The sequence below is a fragment of the Globicephala melas genome, chromosome 15, assembly GCF_963455315.2.
Source record: "Globicephala melas chromosome 15, mGloMel1.2, whole genome shotgun sequence".
Lineage (NCBI taxonomy): Eukaryota > Metazoa > Chordata > Mammalia > Artiodactyla > Delphinidae > Globicephala > Globicephala melas.
The window spans coordinates 4,563,054-4,582,630 of NC_083328.1; the positions used below are offsets into that span (position 1 = coordinate 4,563,054).

Sequence of the window (19,577 nt, forward strand, 5' to 3'; positions counted from 1 at the left end):
TAAAAATCTTACAGATGATCTAGTCACACCCCCTCATGCTGTACATAAGGGGATGGAGGCTCCCGCTGCCCTGCTGAGCCTCTCGGGAGAGGCCGTGGCGGCCCTTCCTGGGCCACCTTCCAGGAGCACACGTGCTCATGGACCCAGGGCGCCTTGCGCATGGTGGACAACCTAGAAATATTGAAACGTATGAATGAAAGACCTGTGAGGGTATCCCGTGGCACGGGAAGCCTCCTTTGGTTTTACTGAGGGGAACCCCGAGATCCTGGGGAGTAGGCCTGGGTCAAGGTCAGGGACTTCCATGCCCAGGCCGAGGCTCTGCCCACCAGACACTTCCCCTTTTCCTTTTGTGGCTTTTGGGGCTCTGATCTTTGTCGTGCCTGGGTTGGCCATGGGCTCGTAAGGAACTTTCTAGAAGAAACAAGTTGCCCGCCTCCGCCAGGTTCTGGGAGACCCCCATCTTCCTTAGTAACAAGAGCCACAAGTTGTACAGATGCAGAGAGTGACCCCCTGGGTCACTTCAGGACTGCAGCCCCCAAGCCTTTTCCTCTCTCTGTGTCGCAGCTGGATCATCATCGCCTCCACCGTGGTCACCATCGTCATCGTCTTTGACCCGCTGGGGGGGAAGATGGCTCCGTATCCCCCTGCGGGCCCCCATCACCTGGATAGTCGTGAGTCCAGCCAGTTACTTAATGGCCTCAAGACGGCAGCTACAAGCGTGTGGGAAACGAGAATCAAGTTCCTGTGCTGCTGCGTCGGCAAAGACGACCGTACTCGAGTTGCTTTTTCGAGTACGGCAGAGCTTTTCTCAACCTACTTTTCAGTAAGCCGACGGGGTCTGCTCTGGTCTCTTTCTTCTGTTTAAGTAAACACTTCTTTTGAGAAGATGAGTTCTCTGCATTTTGAACCCTGTTGTCTCCCTGTTGACATAAAACACCTCCTGAGAGTGAGTCCCCTGTGGGTGCGGCGGGTGGAGGTGTGCCCTGGGGTGAGCGCCCGAGAGCTCCAGGGAGCAGGGACCCAGGGCCCTGTGCTCACGGACCCCATGCCCTGGTCGGCGCAGCCTTGTGTTGACGCCCATCTGTTACACAGTTAAGGTTTTGAATTGGTTCTTAAGGAGCTAAGTAGTGGGACCTGTACGTTTTGAGAATCTTTTGCCAGGCGTTTCCTACGTTCTTTGTCCAGCTGGTTCTCAGCAGATGCCAGGTCCCGGCAGTGTCGTGCCTCCGAGGTAGTATCGGGCCCTGGTTTCTTACAACTTTATGGCATGATGGAAATGACAGATGATTCTCTTTTTAAAGACAGTTGCAATGCAGAAGGGTGTCATGGTTCTAGAGCAGTTTCTTCAGTGATTTGGAAACATTTGTTTTTCTTTCACATCCAATTTCTCTTATAATGATCTCTGATAAACTCCTCTTATGTTCAGTACTGCAGCCAAGTGAGAGAGAGGAGTTCTCTTGACGTCGTGCCCGCCCGCCAGTCTTTTTCTCACCTCTCTGTGGTGGCCAGGCCTGCCCTGTTCAAGGCTGGCTCTGTAACCAGCAGCCTCCACATAGGGATGAGAGAAGTGTGTCCCCCTAAATAATTTCAAAGGAGCACTTCAACCCGGTCTTAAGATTGTTGAAAGAAGGAGGAAGAGAACCTGGCTGTTCTTAGAGGACGTCTTAACCTGCATCGTGGGCAGAACCGATGGCTCAAGTGGCCGAGTAGCCAGTACCTGGTTTCTCGTGGACTCCCGTCTGCTCCGTGTCCCTCGGGAAGGAGAGGGTCGGGTCAGGCTCTGGACACTCACTCGGTTGCTTTCCTAGTTTGCGGGTCTTTCTGAGGCTCGTTCTGCCCAGTGAGTATAAGTCCAGTCTCATGCATCTCTGCCGTGGACTCTTTCAACAAAACCTTCTCAGCATCTTGAGCAGGAAGAGTGTAAACCTGGGCCAAAATCAGACGTTACTCCAAAGAGGGCAGATTTACCCATTTACTCACCCACTTCACAGGCGATGTGAAGTAGATTAAAAATAGCCGACTCCCTTGACGTGAAACCTGAGAGCAGAGATCAGTACAATATTTATGTTCTCGAGCAGGTTTGTGTGAGGGCAGGATGGCGAGAGACACGAAGCCCACATGCAGGAGTCCTGAAAGGGAAATAGTTTTCAAAACACCTTTTCACACGTAGCCGTATGTGTATGTGCATGTGTGTGCATGTGAACTGCGTAAAACTGGGCCCTCGGGAGCTCGTGGGCCATTCCTGCTGGGTTTATGATAAGCCCTGTGGTTTCCCACCCAGGACACGGACCTGGTGCCCAGCGACATTGCAGCAGGGCTCGCTCTCCTCCACCAGCAACAGGACAGCATCAGGAACAACCAGGAGCCTGACGAGGTGGTCAGCCATTCCCCAGGGCCCTCCCAGGTAAGCCCACGTCTCCGTTGAGCTGTACCGTTTTGACATTTACACCTACTTGTAAATTAAAAAAAAAAAAGCAACCATTTCAGGAGCAGTTGATTGGAATCTGACTTGAGGCTTTTGCTAGTTGTGGTTTGTCACCTGTCCGGTGGGGCATCTCCTCGTCACCTGGAGTTCACGTAGAGGGAGCCCACTCCTGGCCCGTTCACCACCCGTTGTATTTTTTTTTTTTTTTCCCTGAGATTCTCTTTTAGAAAATTGGCTGTTGTCTGCATATCGAAAATTCCCTCTGGGGTGGGGCCTGGTTCTCCCAGAGTGTGTTTGCTCTCTTCTCTGGGTCTGGGGAACAGAGACAGTTCAGCTTTGCTTGATGATTGCTTTCCCGCTACAGACTTCTGTGCTTTTGAAAGAGAAAATTGCATACGGATTGTGTGTCTGTCTCTGCACCTAGTTCCCAGAAGCCCATTTGTTGCAGGGGCGTCTGCATCTGCATCCAGCAGGAAGTCACGGGCTTATTTCACCAGGAGTCAGGAAAGTCATTAGGGATTTTTGCTGCTAACTTCTGCATTCTCCGAAAATGAGGGGTTCATCTGTCTGTATTTAAGGACCAGTTTTCCCAGTGGAAGTCCTCCGAGAGGTCTATTCCCTGAAGAAAGAAAGGGAAGAATCAGGAACTTGAGTTCAGGTTTAAGATCATAGTGTGTTCTACTGTTTATCAAATAGATAATCCACAAGGACCTACTTTGTAGCAAAGGGAACTCAACGTCATGTAATAACCTATATGGGAAGAGAATCTGAAAAGGAATAGATATAGGTATATGTATAACTGAATCACTTTGCTGTACACCTGAAACTAACACAGCATGGTAAACCAACCATACTCCAATATAAAATGAAAATCAGGTTAAAAAAAAGAAAGATCATAGTGTGTTGATCCTCTCCTTGATGGGCTCCCCTAAACAAAAAGCTTTTCTTCTTCTCTTCCAGGAAGCTGATTTGGACGCAGAATTAGAAAACTGTCATCACTATATGCAGTTCGCCGCAGCTGCCTATGGGTGGCCCCTCTATATTTACAGAAACCCTTTTACAGGGCTGTGCAGGATTGGTGGTGACTGGTAGGTCGGCAGTCTGAGGCCTCCATCCTCATTCCGCCCCGGATGTTGCTTGCTATGGTGTCCGTACTTTATTTTCTAAAAATAATCCCATTTCCCTGTTTAAAAAAACTTCCTATTTTGAAATATTTCCAAAACCGCAAGAGCAGTGCTAAGAACGCCCACGTCCTTTATCTAAAATGACCAGTGGTGACTCAGTTTTGTCACGTGTGCTGTATCACTCTCTCCATAAATACGTGTTTCTCCCCCCAGAACCACTGGAGATTCAGTTGCGGGCATCACGCCCCTTTCCCTCCAATTACCTCAGCTTGTGTTTCTTAAGAACGAGGTCTTTCTTTGCCATAAATTACAGTACAGTTATAAAATTCAGGAAGTTTATCATTAATCGTTAGCTATTCCAATTTTTCCAGTTGTTCCAGTAATACCCCTTGTAGCACATTTTCTTCCAGTCCGGGAGCGTGGATTGCATTTAGCTGTCATGCCTCCTGAGTCTCCTCCAGTTTGGAACAGTTCCTCAGTCTTTTTTTTTTTTTAAGTCTTTCACAATATCGACATTTTGAAAAGGACAGTCTGGGTACTTTGTATGCTGCCCTCACTTTGCATTCGTCTGGTGACTTCTTCACGATTAGGTTCAAGTTACACATCTTTGGCAGGAATGCTTCCATGCGGAGCGCGCGTCCTTCTTAGTACATCGTATCAGGAGATCCCTGATGCCGGCTTGTCCCGTTCCTGGTGCTTTTAGGGTCTCTCCCATCCTTGTTGGTTTAAGTTTTGAGTATGTAAAGCATTAATAAATAGGTCAGACTGTAGTAAGTCGTGTACACAGAAGTGTCATTTCAAGGCCACTATAGGTTCGCCAGGCTGAGCTGTGCAGAGTTGCAGCGGGCGCCCTCAGGTTTGCTAGGAAACGGGACGGCAGGGTGGGGTCTTCCTCGGTACGTGGCTCTGGTTGGCGCAGTAACGCCTCTGCCCCCGTTTTAGTTTCAGAAGCCGGACAACCGATTATGACTTGGTTGGAGGTGATCAGCTCAACTGTCACTTTGGCTCCATCCTGCAGACGACGGGGCTGCAGTACCGGGATTTCATTCACGTCAGCTTTCACGACAAGGTAGAGTGAGCAGTGCCTCCTAACTTCTTCTGGGTCTTGGAGTCCTTCGAGATTCTGGTGGGCGTTATAAACTATTCCCCCGGAAAAGTGTGTGGAGACACATAACACAGACACGTACCCCAAGTTTAGCGCACTATCTCCGAGGTTCACAAACGCTCTTGAAGCCCCCACAGGTTTAACATAAGATGGGGCAGAAAGTCTTCATCAGGGAGACTATGCTGTGTTTCACCTGAGCCCATTTTTAGTGAAGAACAATGAGTTGCACTTGGCGTTAATCCCACACAGGTCCCCGGGGTTGATCAATCCTAGTCTCTGGGTCTGAGCTCCATCCCATGAGTGCAGTGCAGTGCAGTGCAGTGGGTCTCACACTTGGGAGGGTCCCGGAATCGCAGGGCTGGCTAGTGAACCTGCGGAAGCCAGTCTGGCTTCAGGGACCCGTCCTGCATTGCTTCGTGGCTCCCCACACGGTCCTCACAGGCACCGGAAGCCCAGAACCCGCAGCCAAGCGCAGCGGCTCTCACGTCTGCTGTCTACTGGGATCTCCTGGGGAGCTTTTAAAACTCAGAAGCCCAGGCCAGACCCCACATGAATGAAGTCAGAATCTGTGGCGATGGGACCCCAGCTCAGGAGCCCCCCACGGTTCCAGCGCACAGATGATCCAGGCAACCACTGGTGTCCTGTTCTTGACCCCCCTGGCTCCCAAACTGCTGCATTTTAGACTCACCTGGGAGGTGTAAAAGTCACACCCCACCCCACTGAGATCAGAACGTCCAGGATCTTGTTTTCATGTCCGCAGTGAATCTGGTACCCAGCAAAGCGCAGGAGCCCGTGAGCCCTGTGCTGCCCTGTCACTGCGTGGTGATGACAGAAAGCGGATGGGGTTTAAAGGAGGTGATTTTCCACAGAAGGCTCGTGACTGCTCTGTGGGCTCTTTCAAGGAGCGCCCCACAAGGTCATCAGTAGAAGTCCCTCTCCTGCGGAAACCAGGGCAGTGAAGTTGGCAGTCTGTCCTCTCCTGCTGGCTCCACATGCACGACCGTTCACCACGCACAGGTGGCCGTCCCCGTGGTGTCACACCAGCTGGAGGACAGCACACCATGCTGTCCTCCTTAAAGATGAGGAAATGGGGTCGAAGAGAACTTCAGACATTTGCTTGGGGTCCCACAGCAGGAATGGGGTGGAGCAGAGTTCCTGAGGCAGGTCTGCCTAACCCAGACCCTCTCGCTGCTCCTCCAGGAGCCTCTGCAGATGCGAAGGCAGGAGCCTAGGGTTACCGCTGGACCCGCGGTCGGTGCTGATGCAAGTGGGTGCTTACGGCGCCCAGAGCCTGTCACCCGCTGCTTGCACTGACCCAGAGTGGAGGCTCTGGTCTTGCCCGCTGAGATGGCTCTATCCCCTGCCCCCGAGGGTAAAAGGGGCTTGGCTTTAGAGAGCCTTTCATCACTGAGAATCAGAAGTCACACTGTCTACTGAGAACGAGCAGAGGTGGGGATCAGTGCACCCCTCCGCGCTGTGCTCGGAAGCGCGTGTGTTACACGCTGCGGGCTGGCCCGGCCGTGTCCGCAGACACCTGTGCTAATGCTCATTCCTCTCTCCCAGGTGTACGAGCTCCCCTTCTTAGTGGCCCTGGACCACAGGAAGGAGTCGGTGGTGGTGGCTGTGAGGGGAACCATGTCTCTCCAGGTACGGAGCCTGGCACGCTGGCCCAGGGGGCTGGGGGCGGGGAGTCAGCAGCTCAGACGCCAGGAGACCCAGCTTTCCTGGAACTGAGGGGAAACCTTCGTAAGCGACAGCATCAGACACAGGGAAACACCGGGTGTGGAAAACAGGGAGGCGAGTCCAGGGCTGTCATGTTCCCTTTGAAAAAGCAGAGAAAGCCATTTCCTTTTAACCAAGAAATACTGGAAACTTAGACGCTGGCTGGGCTGGGCTCCCCTATTCCCCGGCGGGTGCCCACTGGATTCCCTGGGCCCCCAACCCGGGTGACCCTCCCCTTGAATTTTCTGCACCCAAAGCCAGAAAGAACAGTAGGTTAAGTCATGCAGTCCAAAGTCAGCCCACTCTTAGGTACCCCCCACCCCACCTCCCCAGTTCCTGTTGGGGGCCTCAGCCGGCCCGACGTGCCTGCCCCTGGCTCCCCTGGCCGCTGCTCCCCTGGCCGCTGCTCCCCCGGTGCCGTGGGAACGAGCACTGCCCAGCCCCACCCAGCGGCCCCCTCCCGTCCTGCTCGGTCTCTGCCCCACGAAGACACCTGGCGACATTCTTCTCTCCTGTGTTGTGCTTTTTGGTCTCTTCTTGGCTGTTCCTCAGTCTCATTTCCTAGTTCTCTCTTTTCTCCTGACCCAGGAAATGAAACGAGACTCCACCCTCTTCTGCTTCCCCCCGCCCCCCGCCAACCTTGCCCCTGCCTCGCCAGGAGCTATCTGGGTCTGCCCGGGCCCCCGCTCCTGGGTCTCCTCTCCCGTCGGCACCGCCCACCCCAGTAACCATGCGGCGCCCCCTTGCCCACCAAGAAGCCGCAGAGCTGAAGTCGTCTCTGGCTCTCTCCTCGCTTCCTGCCCAGTCTGTCGCGTGTGGTCCTGCCCGGCCCCTCTCTGGCCCGTCTCCTCCAGTCCCAGCACCGCAGCCCTGGTTCTGGTCCCAGGCCTCTCTTTCCTGGGCCAGCGACAGGTCCTCTACCTCGGTCCCTGTCTGTCGTCTCGCGTCTTCCCAGTCTGTCCTTTGTACTGTCCAGAGGACTCTTTCTAGAACATAGTCAGACCTGCCACTGCTCGCAAACCTCAGGCAGTTCCCGCTGCATTTTATACACGGTTCCTGGTTCTTGTTGAGGCTGTCGGCACTGTGGCGCACAGTTCCCAGCCCTGGCAGCGCCAGAGCCACCTTTGGGGCCCCTTCCCCCGCAGGTGGGCCTCCCCGGGTCCCAGGGACACACCAGCCTCCCAGGCTCTGCCCGCGGCCCCTCGATGCCTCCAGAGTCAAGTGCCTGTGAGCCCAGCCCACTGCCCTCTTCCCGTGCTCAGATGCCTCTGCACTGGGTCCTGCTGCTCCCCTGGGTGAGGATGCCGGCCTCTGTTCTCTCCTCTGCTTCCTGAAAACCAGCTTTTCCATCAGGCTCTGGCTCAGGCCACCTCCTCCAGGAAGCCCCCCATGCCCTGCAGCGCTCACCCCTCCTCTGCTCTGTGTGACGTGTCTCTTACCCTCCCTTAGGTTTCAACCAGCCGTTGACTGGGCCCATGGAGGACGGGAACCATGCTTTGCTCAACACCCTGGCCCAGGGCTCTGTGCTTCGTGGGTGCTTAGATGCTGTGTGCAGGGAGTGGGGGCAGAGGGTGCGTCTTAGACGTGTCCCCTCCCCAGTCTTCATGTCTGATTGCGCCGTGGGTTCCTCAGGAGCTTCCTGGCCACCTGGCATCTCTCCCGAGTTCAGGCACCTGGGGTCCAATTCTCAACAGCCTGACCTGGGGGACTGTCCCACGCAGCCACCCTCATCTAGCCCAGCCCAGCTGACGGCCTCTTCCCACGCACTGTTTCCAGGACATCCTTACGGACCTGTCAGCGGAGAGCGAGCCGGTCGACCTCGAGTGTGAGGTGCAGGACTGCTGGGCACACAAGGTAGGAGCCGAGGCCGTGTGGTCTGGAATGTTCTGTCAAGGGGAACCTCGAAGGCGCTGGAGTATTTTCAGTTCGGGGTCTCCCGCGTTAACGCTGCTCTGCGCCAGGTGCTGTCCAGCACAACTTCTCACCACAGCCCTGAGAGGTTACTTCTGTGTTTTGTTGTTTGTTTTTTTTGGCAGTATGCGGGCCTCTCACTGTTGTGGCCTCTCCCGTTGCGGAGCACAGGCTCCGGACGCGCAGGCTCAGCGGCCATGGTTCACGGGCCCAGCCGCGGCATGTGGGATCTTCCCAGACCGGGACACACACCCGTGTCCCCTGCATCGGCAGGTGGACTCTCAACCACTGCACCACCAGGGAAGACCTCTTTTTTTTTTTTTGAACGTAGCTGTTCTAGTGGCTGTGAAGTGGGTATCTCACCGTGGTTTTGATTCGCATTTTCCTGATGACTAACGAGGTTGTAGAGCTGAGCGTTTTAACATTTGAGGGAAAGTCTGGGATGATTCCTTCCCTAAAGGTTACAGCGGCTGCTTCTGGGGAGAAGGATGTCGGGGGCGGAGGGCAGTGGCCTTCCACTATTTTTATACACTTCGTGTGGTTTTTAACCAAAACATGCATTACTTCTGTAGTAATAGTTTTTTAAATAGAATGCTTAATTTTTTTTTTTAATTCTGTTTATTTATTCTTGGTGCCTGGACACGGACATGAACCCTGGGCCCTCAGATTAAAAGTCTGATGCTCTCCCAGCTGAGGTACCTAGGCTGGAATGCTTACTTTTTATAAAAGCACGTGTTATTGCCAGACTGCGGTGCTGCTAATTGAACCCCAGTGTCCTGTCTGGACAACTTTTTTTCCTTCCAGGTTTTTTTGTTATTGTTGTTTTGGGGGGTTTTGTTTTCTTCTGTGCCTGGACACTTCAGGGAAAAGCCAGCGTAGAGGCATTTGGCTTTTGTTCTGCCGCCACTTAGGAGCTTGACAGTCCTAGGAATGTGAACTTTTTTCCTTTATCCCTTAGCTGTCTTTTCACACCTCAATTCACTGACAAGTCCAGTTTAACTATTACTGGGTGTGCATAAAGAAAAACAAATAAGAAACTTAAAACTTCTTATAGAGACGCATCAACTAGCCAAGCACGGAATACCCTCAGAGCCCTGTGGGCTCAGCTGTGGCTCTGGTCTTAGAAGAATTTGGGCCGCAGACCAAGGCTTTGTGCCTCCAAGCTGCGACCCGCAGGCCTGGCCGGCTCTCAGCGGAGGCCTCCTCCAGCACCGTTTCGTTCAGTGACACAGCTCTTGCCCTCCCCCCCGGGAAGACAGCTGCTCAGGGCCTAAGGGCACGGACTGTTCTCTGCTCTTGGCCTCGGTACCGAGTTTTGGCTCTGATGCTGTCCACGATGGTTGGAGTTCAAAGCTGTGCAGCTGAAAACGGTCTTGGCGTTTCACCTGTAACACTTGTGCCAGGGAGACTCATAGCCGGCCGAGTTGTGGTCCAGATGCCGAGTGGCTCTGGCTGCCCAGAACCAGACACGCGGTAGGTGCCTAATAAATGTTGGCGGAAGTCGACAGCATCGTGTGGTAGGAGGGGGAGGAAAGGGAGATCTGGTGGTTTGTCCAGAAGTGCCGTCAGACTGTGCACAGCGTGTTAACCCTTCAGACCTCCTGGTTTCTCACATACGAGGCCAGGTTCCGCGTTCTGCTCACAGGGTTATAGAGCTACTGAATCAGGAATTTGCAGCAGCTTCAGAGAGGAGCAAAACAGCCTCCCATCTTATGTGGAATTTCTCCCACTTCATCCTGTTGGAGGTTAGGCTGCCGGGGCCGGTGGCCAGGCCCGTCCTGTGTTGTCATGCAGGAAGCACTCCGAAAATGCTTTTGGTTGACAGGGTTTTCTCTCCTCGATGGGAACTACTTAATTTTCAAAAAGTCTGTTTCATGAGATAGCTGTATTTGTTAGGAAGTTTTACATTCTATTTTTGGAAATGAAACCAAAGCCTGACCTTCCTAGAACTCATTTCCGATGGTTTTAGTTCTGCTTTTGCAGGAACAGTGGCTGCTTAGTCACTGTCACTGATTCAGAACTCTACATTTTAACATACTTGTAAAAGCCCAGCCATTTATAATCTAAATGTGACGGACCATGGGGACTTGGCTAAAGTAAATTGTGGGACGTCCACGCAGCACAATGCTTTGCAGCTGAAGAAGCCTTAGAAATGTCCATTGACGTGGAAAGATGTTCCTGACGTCACCTATTCACTCACGGAAATATTTTTTGAGCCCCTGCTTCTTGCCAAGCTCTGTGCCAGGTGCCAGGAATACAGCGGTGAGCGGTAGATGTGCCCGCTGATCCCAGGATGCCTTTCCTGTCTGGGGGGACAGAGTCACCGATAGGAGACCCCGTGTAGGCCTGCCCTGACAGTCACCAGCCACCTCTGTGTCTGCACTTTCAGGGGATTTCTCAAGCTGCCAGATACGTTTACCGACGACTCATCAACGACGGGATTTTGAGCCAGGCGTTCAGCGTTGCACCTGTGAGATTTTAATTCTTCTTTTCTTCCGTTTTCTCTGCCATTAGCTATTTGTTTTCTTAACCTTTACTCATTCTGCATTTGCCCCCTAGGAATACCGGCTGGTCATCGTGGGGCACAGCCTGGGGGCAGGCGCCGCAGCCCTGTTGACCATCATGCTCAGAAGCTCATACCCACGAGTCAGGTGTTACGCCTTTTCCCCGCCCAGGGGGCTGCTGAGGTACTTCTTTGTTTCCTTTCCTGTAAGGAGGTGCTACTCACAAGTCATATGGTCAGAACTGGTCTCTTATCTGCAAGTTAGTTAACAATTTCTCATCCTCAGGAGAAGTTTGTTTCAAAGCCCTGTTTGGTTGAAAAAAGACTGGATAGCTTTTCATAGGTCTCTCTAACCATAGCTTTGATTTGACTTTTTTTAAACCGAGGTATAATTATATTAGTTTCAGATGTACAACGTAACGATTCGATATTTGTATATGCTGTGAAATGATCGCAATAAGTCTAGTTAACAGAGAGTTACAGAATCATTTTTCCTTGTGAGAACTTTTAAGATTTACTTTCCTAGCAGCTTTCACATACGCAGTCGCCATGCTGTACGTTACATCCCAATAACTTATTGATTTTATAACTGGAAGCTTGTACCTTTGGACTCCTTTCTCCCATTTCACTGCCTCCCCTCCCACCCCCCGCCTCTGGCAGCCCCGTCTGTTCTCTGTATCTGTGAGCTTGGTTTGTTTTTTCAGTTTTCACATATAAGTGAGATCACATGGTATTTGCCTTTCTGTCTCTTATTTCACTTAGCGTAATGCTCTTAAGGTCCATCCAGGTTGTTGTCCATCCACAAATGGCAAGATTTCGTTACCTTTTATGGCTGAATAATATTCCATCACATACACACACACACACACACACACGTCTTTGTCCATTCATCCGTTAGCGGACACTTAGGTTTTTTCCATGTCTTGGCTATTGTAAATAATGCTGCAGTGAACATGGGGGTGCAGGTATCTTTCAAGTCAGCGTCTTCATCTTCTTTGGATAAATACCTACAAGTGGAATTGCTGGATCATCATATGGTAGTTCTATTTTTAATTTTTTGAGGAACCTCCATACTGTTTTTTTTTTTTCATACTGTTCTTTTGTAGTGGCTGCACCAGTTTACATCCCCACCAGCAATGCACAAGCATTCCCTTTCCTCCACATCTGGCCAGTGCTTGTTATTTCGTTTATCTTTTTAGGATAATAGCCATTCTGACAGGTGCGAGGTACCATCTCAAGCTTTGCATTTTCATTTGATTTGCATTTCCCTGATGATTAGTAATGTTGAGCATCTTTTCACGTTACCTGTTGGCCATCTGTGTGTCTTCTTTGGAAAAATGTCTACTTAGATCGTCTGCCCTTTTCTTTTGGACACGCGACATGTGGGATCCTAGTTCCCGGACCAGGGCTTGAACCCTGCAGGGGTCACGCCCCCTGCAGTGGAAGCTCGGCGTTTCAACCACTGGACCGCCAGGGAAGTCCCCGTCAGATTGTCTTATTGCTATTGAGTTATATGAATTCTTTATGTATTTTGGTTTTAACCTCTACCAGGTATATGATTTGCAAATACTTTCTTCCATTCAGTAAGTCGCCTTTTCGTTTTGTCAATGGTTTCCTTTGCTGTGCAAAAGCTTTTTAGTTGGATGTAGTCCCATTTGATTAGGCTTTTGTTGCCTTTGTTTTTGGTGTCAAATCCAAAAAATCATCACCAAGACCAATGTCAAGGAGCTTACTGCCTATGTCTTCTAGGTGTATTCTGATTTCAGGTCTTACATTTAAATGTCTTTAACCCATTTCGAATTAACTTTTGTGTATGGTGAGATAGTGGTCCAGTTTTCCCAACATCATTTATCGAAGAGACTGTCTTCTCCCCACTGTGTATTCTCAGCTCCCTTCTTAATTAATTCACCGTAAGTGCATGGGCTTATTTCTGGGCTCCCTGTTCTGTTCCATTGATCTGTGTGTCTGTATTTATACTAATCATCATACTGTTCTGATTACTTTAGCTTTGTATTATATTATGAAATCAAGGATCACGATATCTCCAGCTTTGTTTTTCTTTCTCAAGATTGCTTAGGGCTGTTTGGGGTCTCTTGTGCTTCCAGATGAATTTTAGTGTTGTTTGTTCTATTTCTTGAGAAATGCCATTGGAATTTTGATTAGGATTACATTGAATCTGTAGATTTCTTTGGGTAATATGGACATTTTAGTAATAATTCTTTTAATTCATAAGCACAGAATACCTTTTCATTTATTTGTGTCTTCTTCAGTTTCTTTCATCAGTGGCTTCTAGTTTTCACTGTGCAGGTCTTTCACCTCCTTGGTTAAATTTATTCCTAGGTACTTTATTCTTTTTTTTTTTCAATATTTATTTGTTTGCATTGGGTCTGAGTTGTGGCACACTGCATCTTCGTTGTGGTGCTTGGGCTTCTCTCTAGTTGTGGTGCATGGGCTCTAGAGCACACGGGCTCAGTAGTTGCGGTGCGGGCTTAGTTGCCCTGCGGCATGTGGGATCTTAGTTCCCTGACCAGGGATCAACTCGCGTCCCCTGCATTGGAAAGCAGATTCTTAACCACAGGACCACCAGCGAAGTCCTATTCTTTTTGATGTAATTATAAATGGGATTGTTTTCTTAACTTCTCTTTCTGATAGTTTATTATTAGTATATAGAAACGCAACAGTTTCTGTATATTAATTTTGTATCCTGCAACTTCACTGAATTTGGTTACTAATTCATTTTTTGAGTTTGAAAATTATTTTTCTTTTCTGATTCAACATACTTAATCCTGTATAATCTCTGGCCTGATGATAGAAGAAATCTGTATGACCATTAAAAAAAATAAAAAATGAAAGGGGTAAAAATTAAATTTGTATCCATCGTAGAATTTTTGAAAAATATAAATAAGTGGAGAGATCAGGATCTACCCAGAAGTCATCACTGTAACTATTCATGTTTGCTTTCTTCCAGCTCTTTGTGTGTGGATATGTGTTTTTCTAATACTCTGTATACATTATATCCTTAACTATTCTTTGAGAACATGTTTTTAAATTAACTTAGTTTTCTATCATCTGGTTACACCACTTTTATTTATTCCCATACTGATATTTACATTCTTTTCATTTTTTCATTATTATAAATCTATCAATATCTTTATACATAAATGTGTAGCTTTAAAATTTTTAAAAGCTCTTTTAATATTAAAACACATATTTATACATATAAGACACGAAAGTGACTTTTTAAAATAACTTTTTATTCAGTGAAACAAAGATAAAACATGTTTTTTAGAGTAAGAAGCAAAAATCCATACAACTTGGATGCATTTTGCTGTGTGAAAGAAACGTGACACAAGAGACCTTACTGTGTGATTTCACTTATGACATTTAAAAAAAATTTTTTTTTTAATAAGTTTATTTTATTTATTTATTTTTGGCTGTGTTGGGTCTTCGTTGCTGTGTGCGGGCTTTCTCTAGTTGTGGTGGCTTCTCTTGTTGCAGAGTGTGGCCTCTAGGTGCACGGGCTTCAGTTGTTGTGGCACGTGGGCTCAGTAGTTGTGGCTCATGGGCTTAGTTGCTCTGTGGCATGTGGGATCTTCCCGGAGCAGGGCTTGAACCTGTGTCCTCTGCACTGGCAGGTGGATTCTTAACCACTGCACCACCAGGGAAGTCCCTATATGACATTTTGGAAAAGACAAAACTATAACAACAAAAAGCAGATAGTGGTTGCCTGGGGTTGGGGATGGGGTATTGCAGAAGGACACAGGGAGCCGGGCGGGGGGCGGGGGGGGGGGTGATGGAAATGCTCCACGTCTTGATTGAGCTGGTTGCTAAACAATTATAGACATTTGTCAAGAGTCATCAAATTGTACACTTACAATGGGTGTGATTTTACTGTTGTAAATTACACCTCAATAAAGCTGATTTAAAAATAGTCACATACCTCTGCACCCACCCAAGTGGAGAAATAAACGTTGCCAGTGCCTTAGAAGAGTCCCTGTGTGTCCTCTCCTTTCCTGTTCACAGGGAATCACTGTCCTGATCTTTGTGAAAATTCTTCCCTTGCTTTTTTTTTTAATTAAAAAAAATTGTTTTTTAATTTTTGGCTGCACCATGTGGCCTTGCAGGATCTTAGCTCCCCAGCCAGGGATTGAGCCCATGCCCCCTGCAGTGAAGCGCGGAGTCCTAACCACTGGACCGCCAGGAAGTCCCTTCCCTCGCTTTAAAAATCAGTTTTACCACCTGTAGACATGTCTCTGCATAGTCTGGATTTGCATGATTTTGAAATTCAGAGAAAGGGAATTGTACTTTTTTTGTTATTTTGTTTCCGCACATTGTTTGATGTCTGAAATGTTATTGTGTAAATTCTCGTTGTTTCATCACATATCACAAATTATCCGTTCTGCTGGTGACGGACATCGGGCTGTCACAGACGTGCTGGGTCATGGAGTGTGCACATGCTCGCGCTTTGCGTGTTGTGGCTGCACCCGTTCACACCTTACCGGCAGCGTGCATACCCCTCCACATTCTAACACTTAATAGAGTCCAATTTGAACATTTTTGTCAATCTGATGGGCACGCAGTGATGTTTCACTGTTTAATTTGCATTTCCATGATGAAGTTGAGTCTCTTCATATTTTTATTGAATTTCCACTCTCATGAAGTTCCTTTTGCCCACGTTTCTATTGTATTGTCTTTTTCTCACTGGTCTGTATATATATTCAGTGTATCACTTCTTTGTTGGTTCTAAGTATGTGTTGTAAATATACTCACTCCTTGATGTGTCTGGGTCAAGTCTTTATCAGTTCTTAATTTTAACATTGACTAATTTGTCATTATTTTTGGCTGTGTTGGGTCTTCGTTGCTGCGTGCAGGCTTTCTCTAGTTGCAGCGAGCGGGGGCTACTCTTCATTGCGGTGCGTGGGCTTCTCACTGCAGTGGCTTCTTGTTGTGGAGCACAGGCTTCAGTAGTTGTGGCACATGGGCTCAGTAGTTGTGGCTCACGGGCTCTAGAGCGCAGGCTCAGTAGTTGTGGCACACAGGCTTAGTTGTTCTGCGGCACGTGGGATCTTCCCAGACCAGGATTGAACCTGTGTCCCCTGCATTGGCCGGTGGATTCTTAACCACTGCACTACCAGGGAAGTCCCAGGTTTTCGTTTTAAGAAATCTTTCTGTCCCAAGGACATGGAGCTAGTCTCCTATCGTATCTTTTAAAAGCCTTTTAGTCTGACCTTTCACCTTTACCTAGGTCTTTAATCTATGTTTAATTCGGGGTTTTTTTTGTGTACAGCATGAGGTAGAGATTCCGTTTCATCTTCCCGCTCACACCTTGAGTGCTTTATCTCAGCACTGTTTACTAAAAGCCCATCCTTCCCCTACTGTGGGAGGCGTCTATGCTCACTTTTCCCCTGGCTTCGTCTGACTCTGCTGACGCCACACTGGGTTAAGTACCTTAGTTGCCTACCCAGTGCTGACATCTAGTAACGCAAACCCCCATGCCTTTTACTTTTTCAAGAGAATCTGGCCAGTGAGTTGCTCTACCTGGAATCTCTTATTTCTCTTCCCCTTTAGAGGGTGGAGAATAGAGTGGAGTTCTGTGAACACTGACCTCTTCCTAACTTGGTACAGTTACTTGCTTTCTCTTGGAAGCCTTCTGTGGGCAATATAATCACTTTATTTTTTTATTTCAGCAAATCCCTTTATGAATACTCTAAGACCTTCATCGTGTCACTTGTTCTGGGCAAGGACGTGATTCCCAGGTGAGTCTGCTGGCTGTCCTGTCTGGGCTTGGGCTGGCGGGAAAGGCAGTTCTAAGCCTCAGTCTGGTCTTTTGCTCAACAGGTTAAGTGTGACCAACTTGGAAGATCTGAAGAGGAGAATCTTGCGAGTGATTGCTCACTGCAACAAGCCCAAGGTAACGCGGGGGTGGGGGGTGCGGAAGAGGACCTGCAGGGGTTAGGGCCTCCCCACCAGGCTGTTTGTGGCCTCATAGCGCAGGGCACTGATGCTGCTAGAAGCTCTTCTACCCCCGGCACAGACTGTTGGCTGCTGTTCTGCAGAGGCCGCCTGAGAAGCAAATGGCTAAACCATGCGCAGGGAAGCTGCAACTAGAACATACTATACTAGAACCATCCCTGTTTGGTTAAGTGATTTGTTTTTTTGGTCATACTTAGTCCTGTCATGACTAACAGCGTTCTGATGGTTTTGGTCCCAAAGCTTAGAAAACAAGGCTGCCAGATACAGAGTTTAGAAGGCGCTGGTATTGCTGGGCTGTGGGATATTATAGTTGTTACAAATATAAATGCATTTTTATTTACCAGTAGAGAAAAATATCCATGATGTTTTGAAGAGTTTTTTTAAAAACGGAAGGATTAAAAATGCTTCTTAGAATGTAATCCAAGGCAGGGGTAGGTGACGAGGTATATATAGCTTTCACCAAAAAAATACACCAAAATGTGGTTTTATTTAGATAACGGGACTAGAGATGATTTTTCACTTAACATCTTTGTTTTGTGACGTTTTTTGTTGCTAATTAGAAAAAATTTTTTAATTTAAAGATAAACTTCCTCCTTATCAGCTACACTCCCCCAAATTAAAAAAAAAAAATTTGTATCTAATGTCTTTAAGGGTAAAGGGTAAAACTGGTTTACAGAATTGCCTAAAAAGAATTAAGGGTCATTTTTCCTCAAAATCTGCCTGAATTTGGTTTTTAAATATTGCTTCAAGTGTGATGGCGTCACTGCCCCAGAGAAACCTGAGTTTGGGCCCCTGACCTCCACACTCCTAAGGTCCATGTTGAAAAACAAAGCAGCCAGGCTTCTAAGTGCTGTGGGGTTGCCGCCACCAGCTCACGGGTCGCAGGAGGTCTCCGGGGACCGGTGAAAGCCTCACGGAGTCACACGCATGCCGTCTTCTCGGTCTCGCCCTCAGTACAAGATCCTGCTGCGCGCGTGCTGGTACGAGCTGTTTGGAGGGCACCCCGAGGACCTGCCGACGGAGCTGGATGGGGGCGACCTGACGCAGCCTCTCCTCGGGGAGCGGAGCCTGCTGGCGCACGGGTCCCCGGCCTACAGCTTCTCCAGCGACTCCCCGCTCGAGTCCCCCACCAAGTACCCCCCTCTCTACCCTCCCGGCAGGATCATCCACCTGGAGGAAGTGGGCACTTCAGGGAGGTGAGTGCGGCGGGCCTGACGCGGTCAGTCACCCACCAGCGGTGAAGGGAGACTCACGGGGGTGAGACTTGAAGAGATGCTCGGCTTTTCCTCTTTCAGGTTTTCCTGCTATCCTGCTGCTCGGTATAGTGTGAAATGGTCACACGAATCGGAATTCAGCAAAATACTCATCGGCCCAAAGATGCTAACAGACCACATGCCCGACATCCTGATGAGAGCCCTGGACAGCGTGGTGTCCGACAGGGCCGCTTGTGTTTCCTGTCCGACCCAGGGAGGCTCCAGTGTGGAGGTCGCGTAACCAGGGCAACTGGGAGCTGCTCGGGCCGTGGACATCTGAGTGATTCCCACGATGCCAATGATCGGATTTCAGTGGTCTCCTAAATGACTGAGTAATTTGAGAAATACTTCTGACTACAATATTCACACTATCAGGAGCCAGGAGAGCACTGAGGTGACGGCCCCCCCGAGACTGAGTGGGTGTCACGCCCTTTTCTGTAGGCCTGCTGATTCCCGGGAGTCCCACAGCCAGGTTTAAGGCCCTAACGAGCTGTAGGCGCCCGCCCCTCAGGCCACCTTTTCAGTGACAGGGTCCTGCCTTACGAGTTGGCACACAGGTGTGCAGTGTATTCTGCAAACTGGACTTTCCCGCCTGCACAAACTCAGTATCAGTTGCGAGGGTGCAGGCTGGGGTCTGTCATGGGTGGCACTAAGCGAGGGTCAGCCCTGAGCTCCGACTGGGAATCGGACGAAAGCAGGTCGGGGAGGCGAGCGGAGCCTGCAGCTCCTGGCCTCCGGGTGCCCTGTGCCCTGCTCACGCTGCTTGCTTCACCAGCCTCAGGGTGGTGGCCCAGTTCTCGTGGGGTATTCGCAGAGGTCGGCCAGTGGATTCAGAGTGAGTTAAAAAAAAAAAGCACTTACGTATCATGAGTGCCTGCACAGCCATGAACTCTTCCAGTGGGTGTTTCTGGGAAGGTCTATTTTACTGGGTAGTTTTACAACAGTCCTGTTTTAAACATCTTTTTTCTGTCCACTGTAAACAACAAAATGGAGTCTTAGGTTTTCCTGGAGCTCTGGCTAAAGACTGAAGGTTGCCCAGGCGTCTGACTGCACTCCACCCCCGATCCAAACCCTGTAAGATGAGAGTAATGGGATTCCTTTAGAAAGCATAGACCCACAAGGACGGGGGGAAGAAGAGACAGGAACAATGAGATGGCCAGAGGTAAGCGGACTCCTGGGTGAAGTGGGGAAGGAAAGACAAGAATAAATCCGGTCTACAAACCAGATGCCCCACGTACCTCGGACCCGGGCATGAAGCAGACAGCGGGGGACCAGCCGGAGTGACGGCTGGAAGAAATCTGGCTCCTCGCTTGCTTCAGGGTAGAGGGGGCGCTGGACACCAGCGCAGTAGAACAACTCCTCCCACTTGGCCCCCATAACCTTTAAGAAGGTGCTCCAAGGAAATCAGACCTCTAGGGATACCCGCCCCCTCAGGGCCTAGTAGCTGTCACAGCCATACCACCTTAGTTTTTGAAAACCCACAAAGGTCTCTGACTGAAATGCTGCGGTAACATCCAACTGCTACAAGTTTCGTTTCTAAACATAATTCCTGTACGTTCCT

At 49.3% G+C, this 19,577-nt stretch overlaps 1 protein-coding gene across 2 annotated transcripts in view; it reads left to right on the forward strand.

Moving 5' to 3' along the window:
• LOC132593465 (diacylglycerol lipase-beta) overlaps positions 1–19,571 on the forward strand; it is a 28,951-nt gene extending 9,380 nt beyond the window's left edge. The window contains exons 4-15 of one of the 2 annotated variants that reach the window (XM_060284657.1): positions 565–823; positions 2,282–2,404; positions 3,386–3,513; positions 4,492–4,618; positions 6,218–6,301; positions 8,153–8,230; positions 10,677–10,757; positions 10,847–10,974; positions 16,478–16,546; positions 16,629–16,701; positions 17,718–17,959; positions 18,059–19,571. In XM_060284657.1, coding sequence (XP_060140640.1) covers positions 565–823; positions 2,282–2,404; positions 3,386–3,513; positions 4,492–4,618; positions 6,218–6,301; positions 8,153–8,230; positions 10,677–10,757; positions 10,847–10,974; positions 16,478–16,546; positions 16,629–16,701; positions 17,718–17,959; positions 18,059–18,257 — 1,591 coding nt within the window. In that variant the 3' untranslated portion in view covers positions 18,258–19,571. The remainder of the gene's footprint in view (positions 1–564; positions 824–2,281; positions 2,405–3,385; positions 3,514–4,491; positions 4,619–6,217; positions 6,302–8,152; positions 8,231–10,676; positions 10,758–10,846; positions 10,975–16,477; positions 16,547–16,628; positions 16,702–17,717; positions 17,960–18,058) is intronic. The other variant, XM_060284658.1, reaches the window with a different exon arrangement.
• Positions 19,572–19,577: the final 6 nt, after the last annotated feature.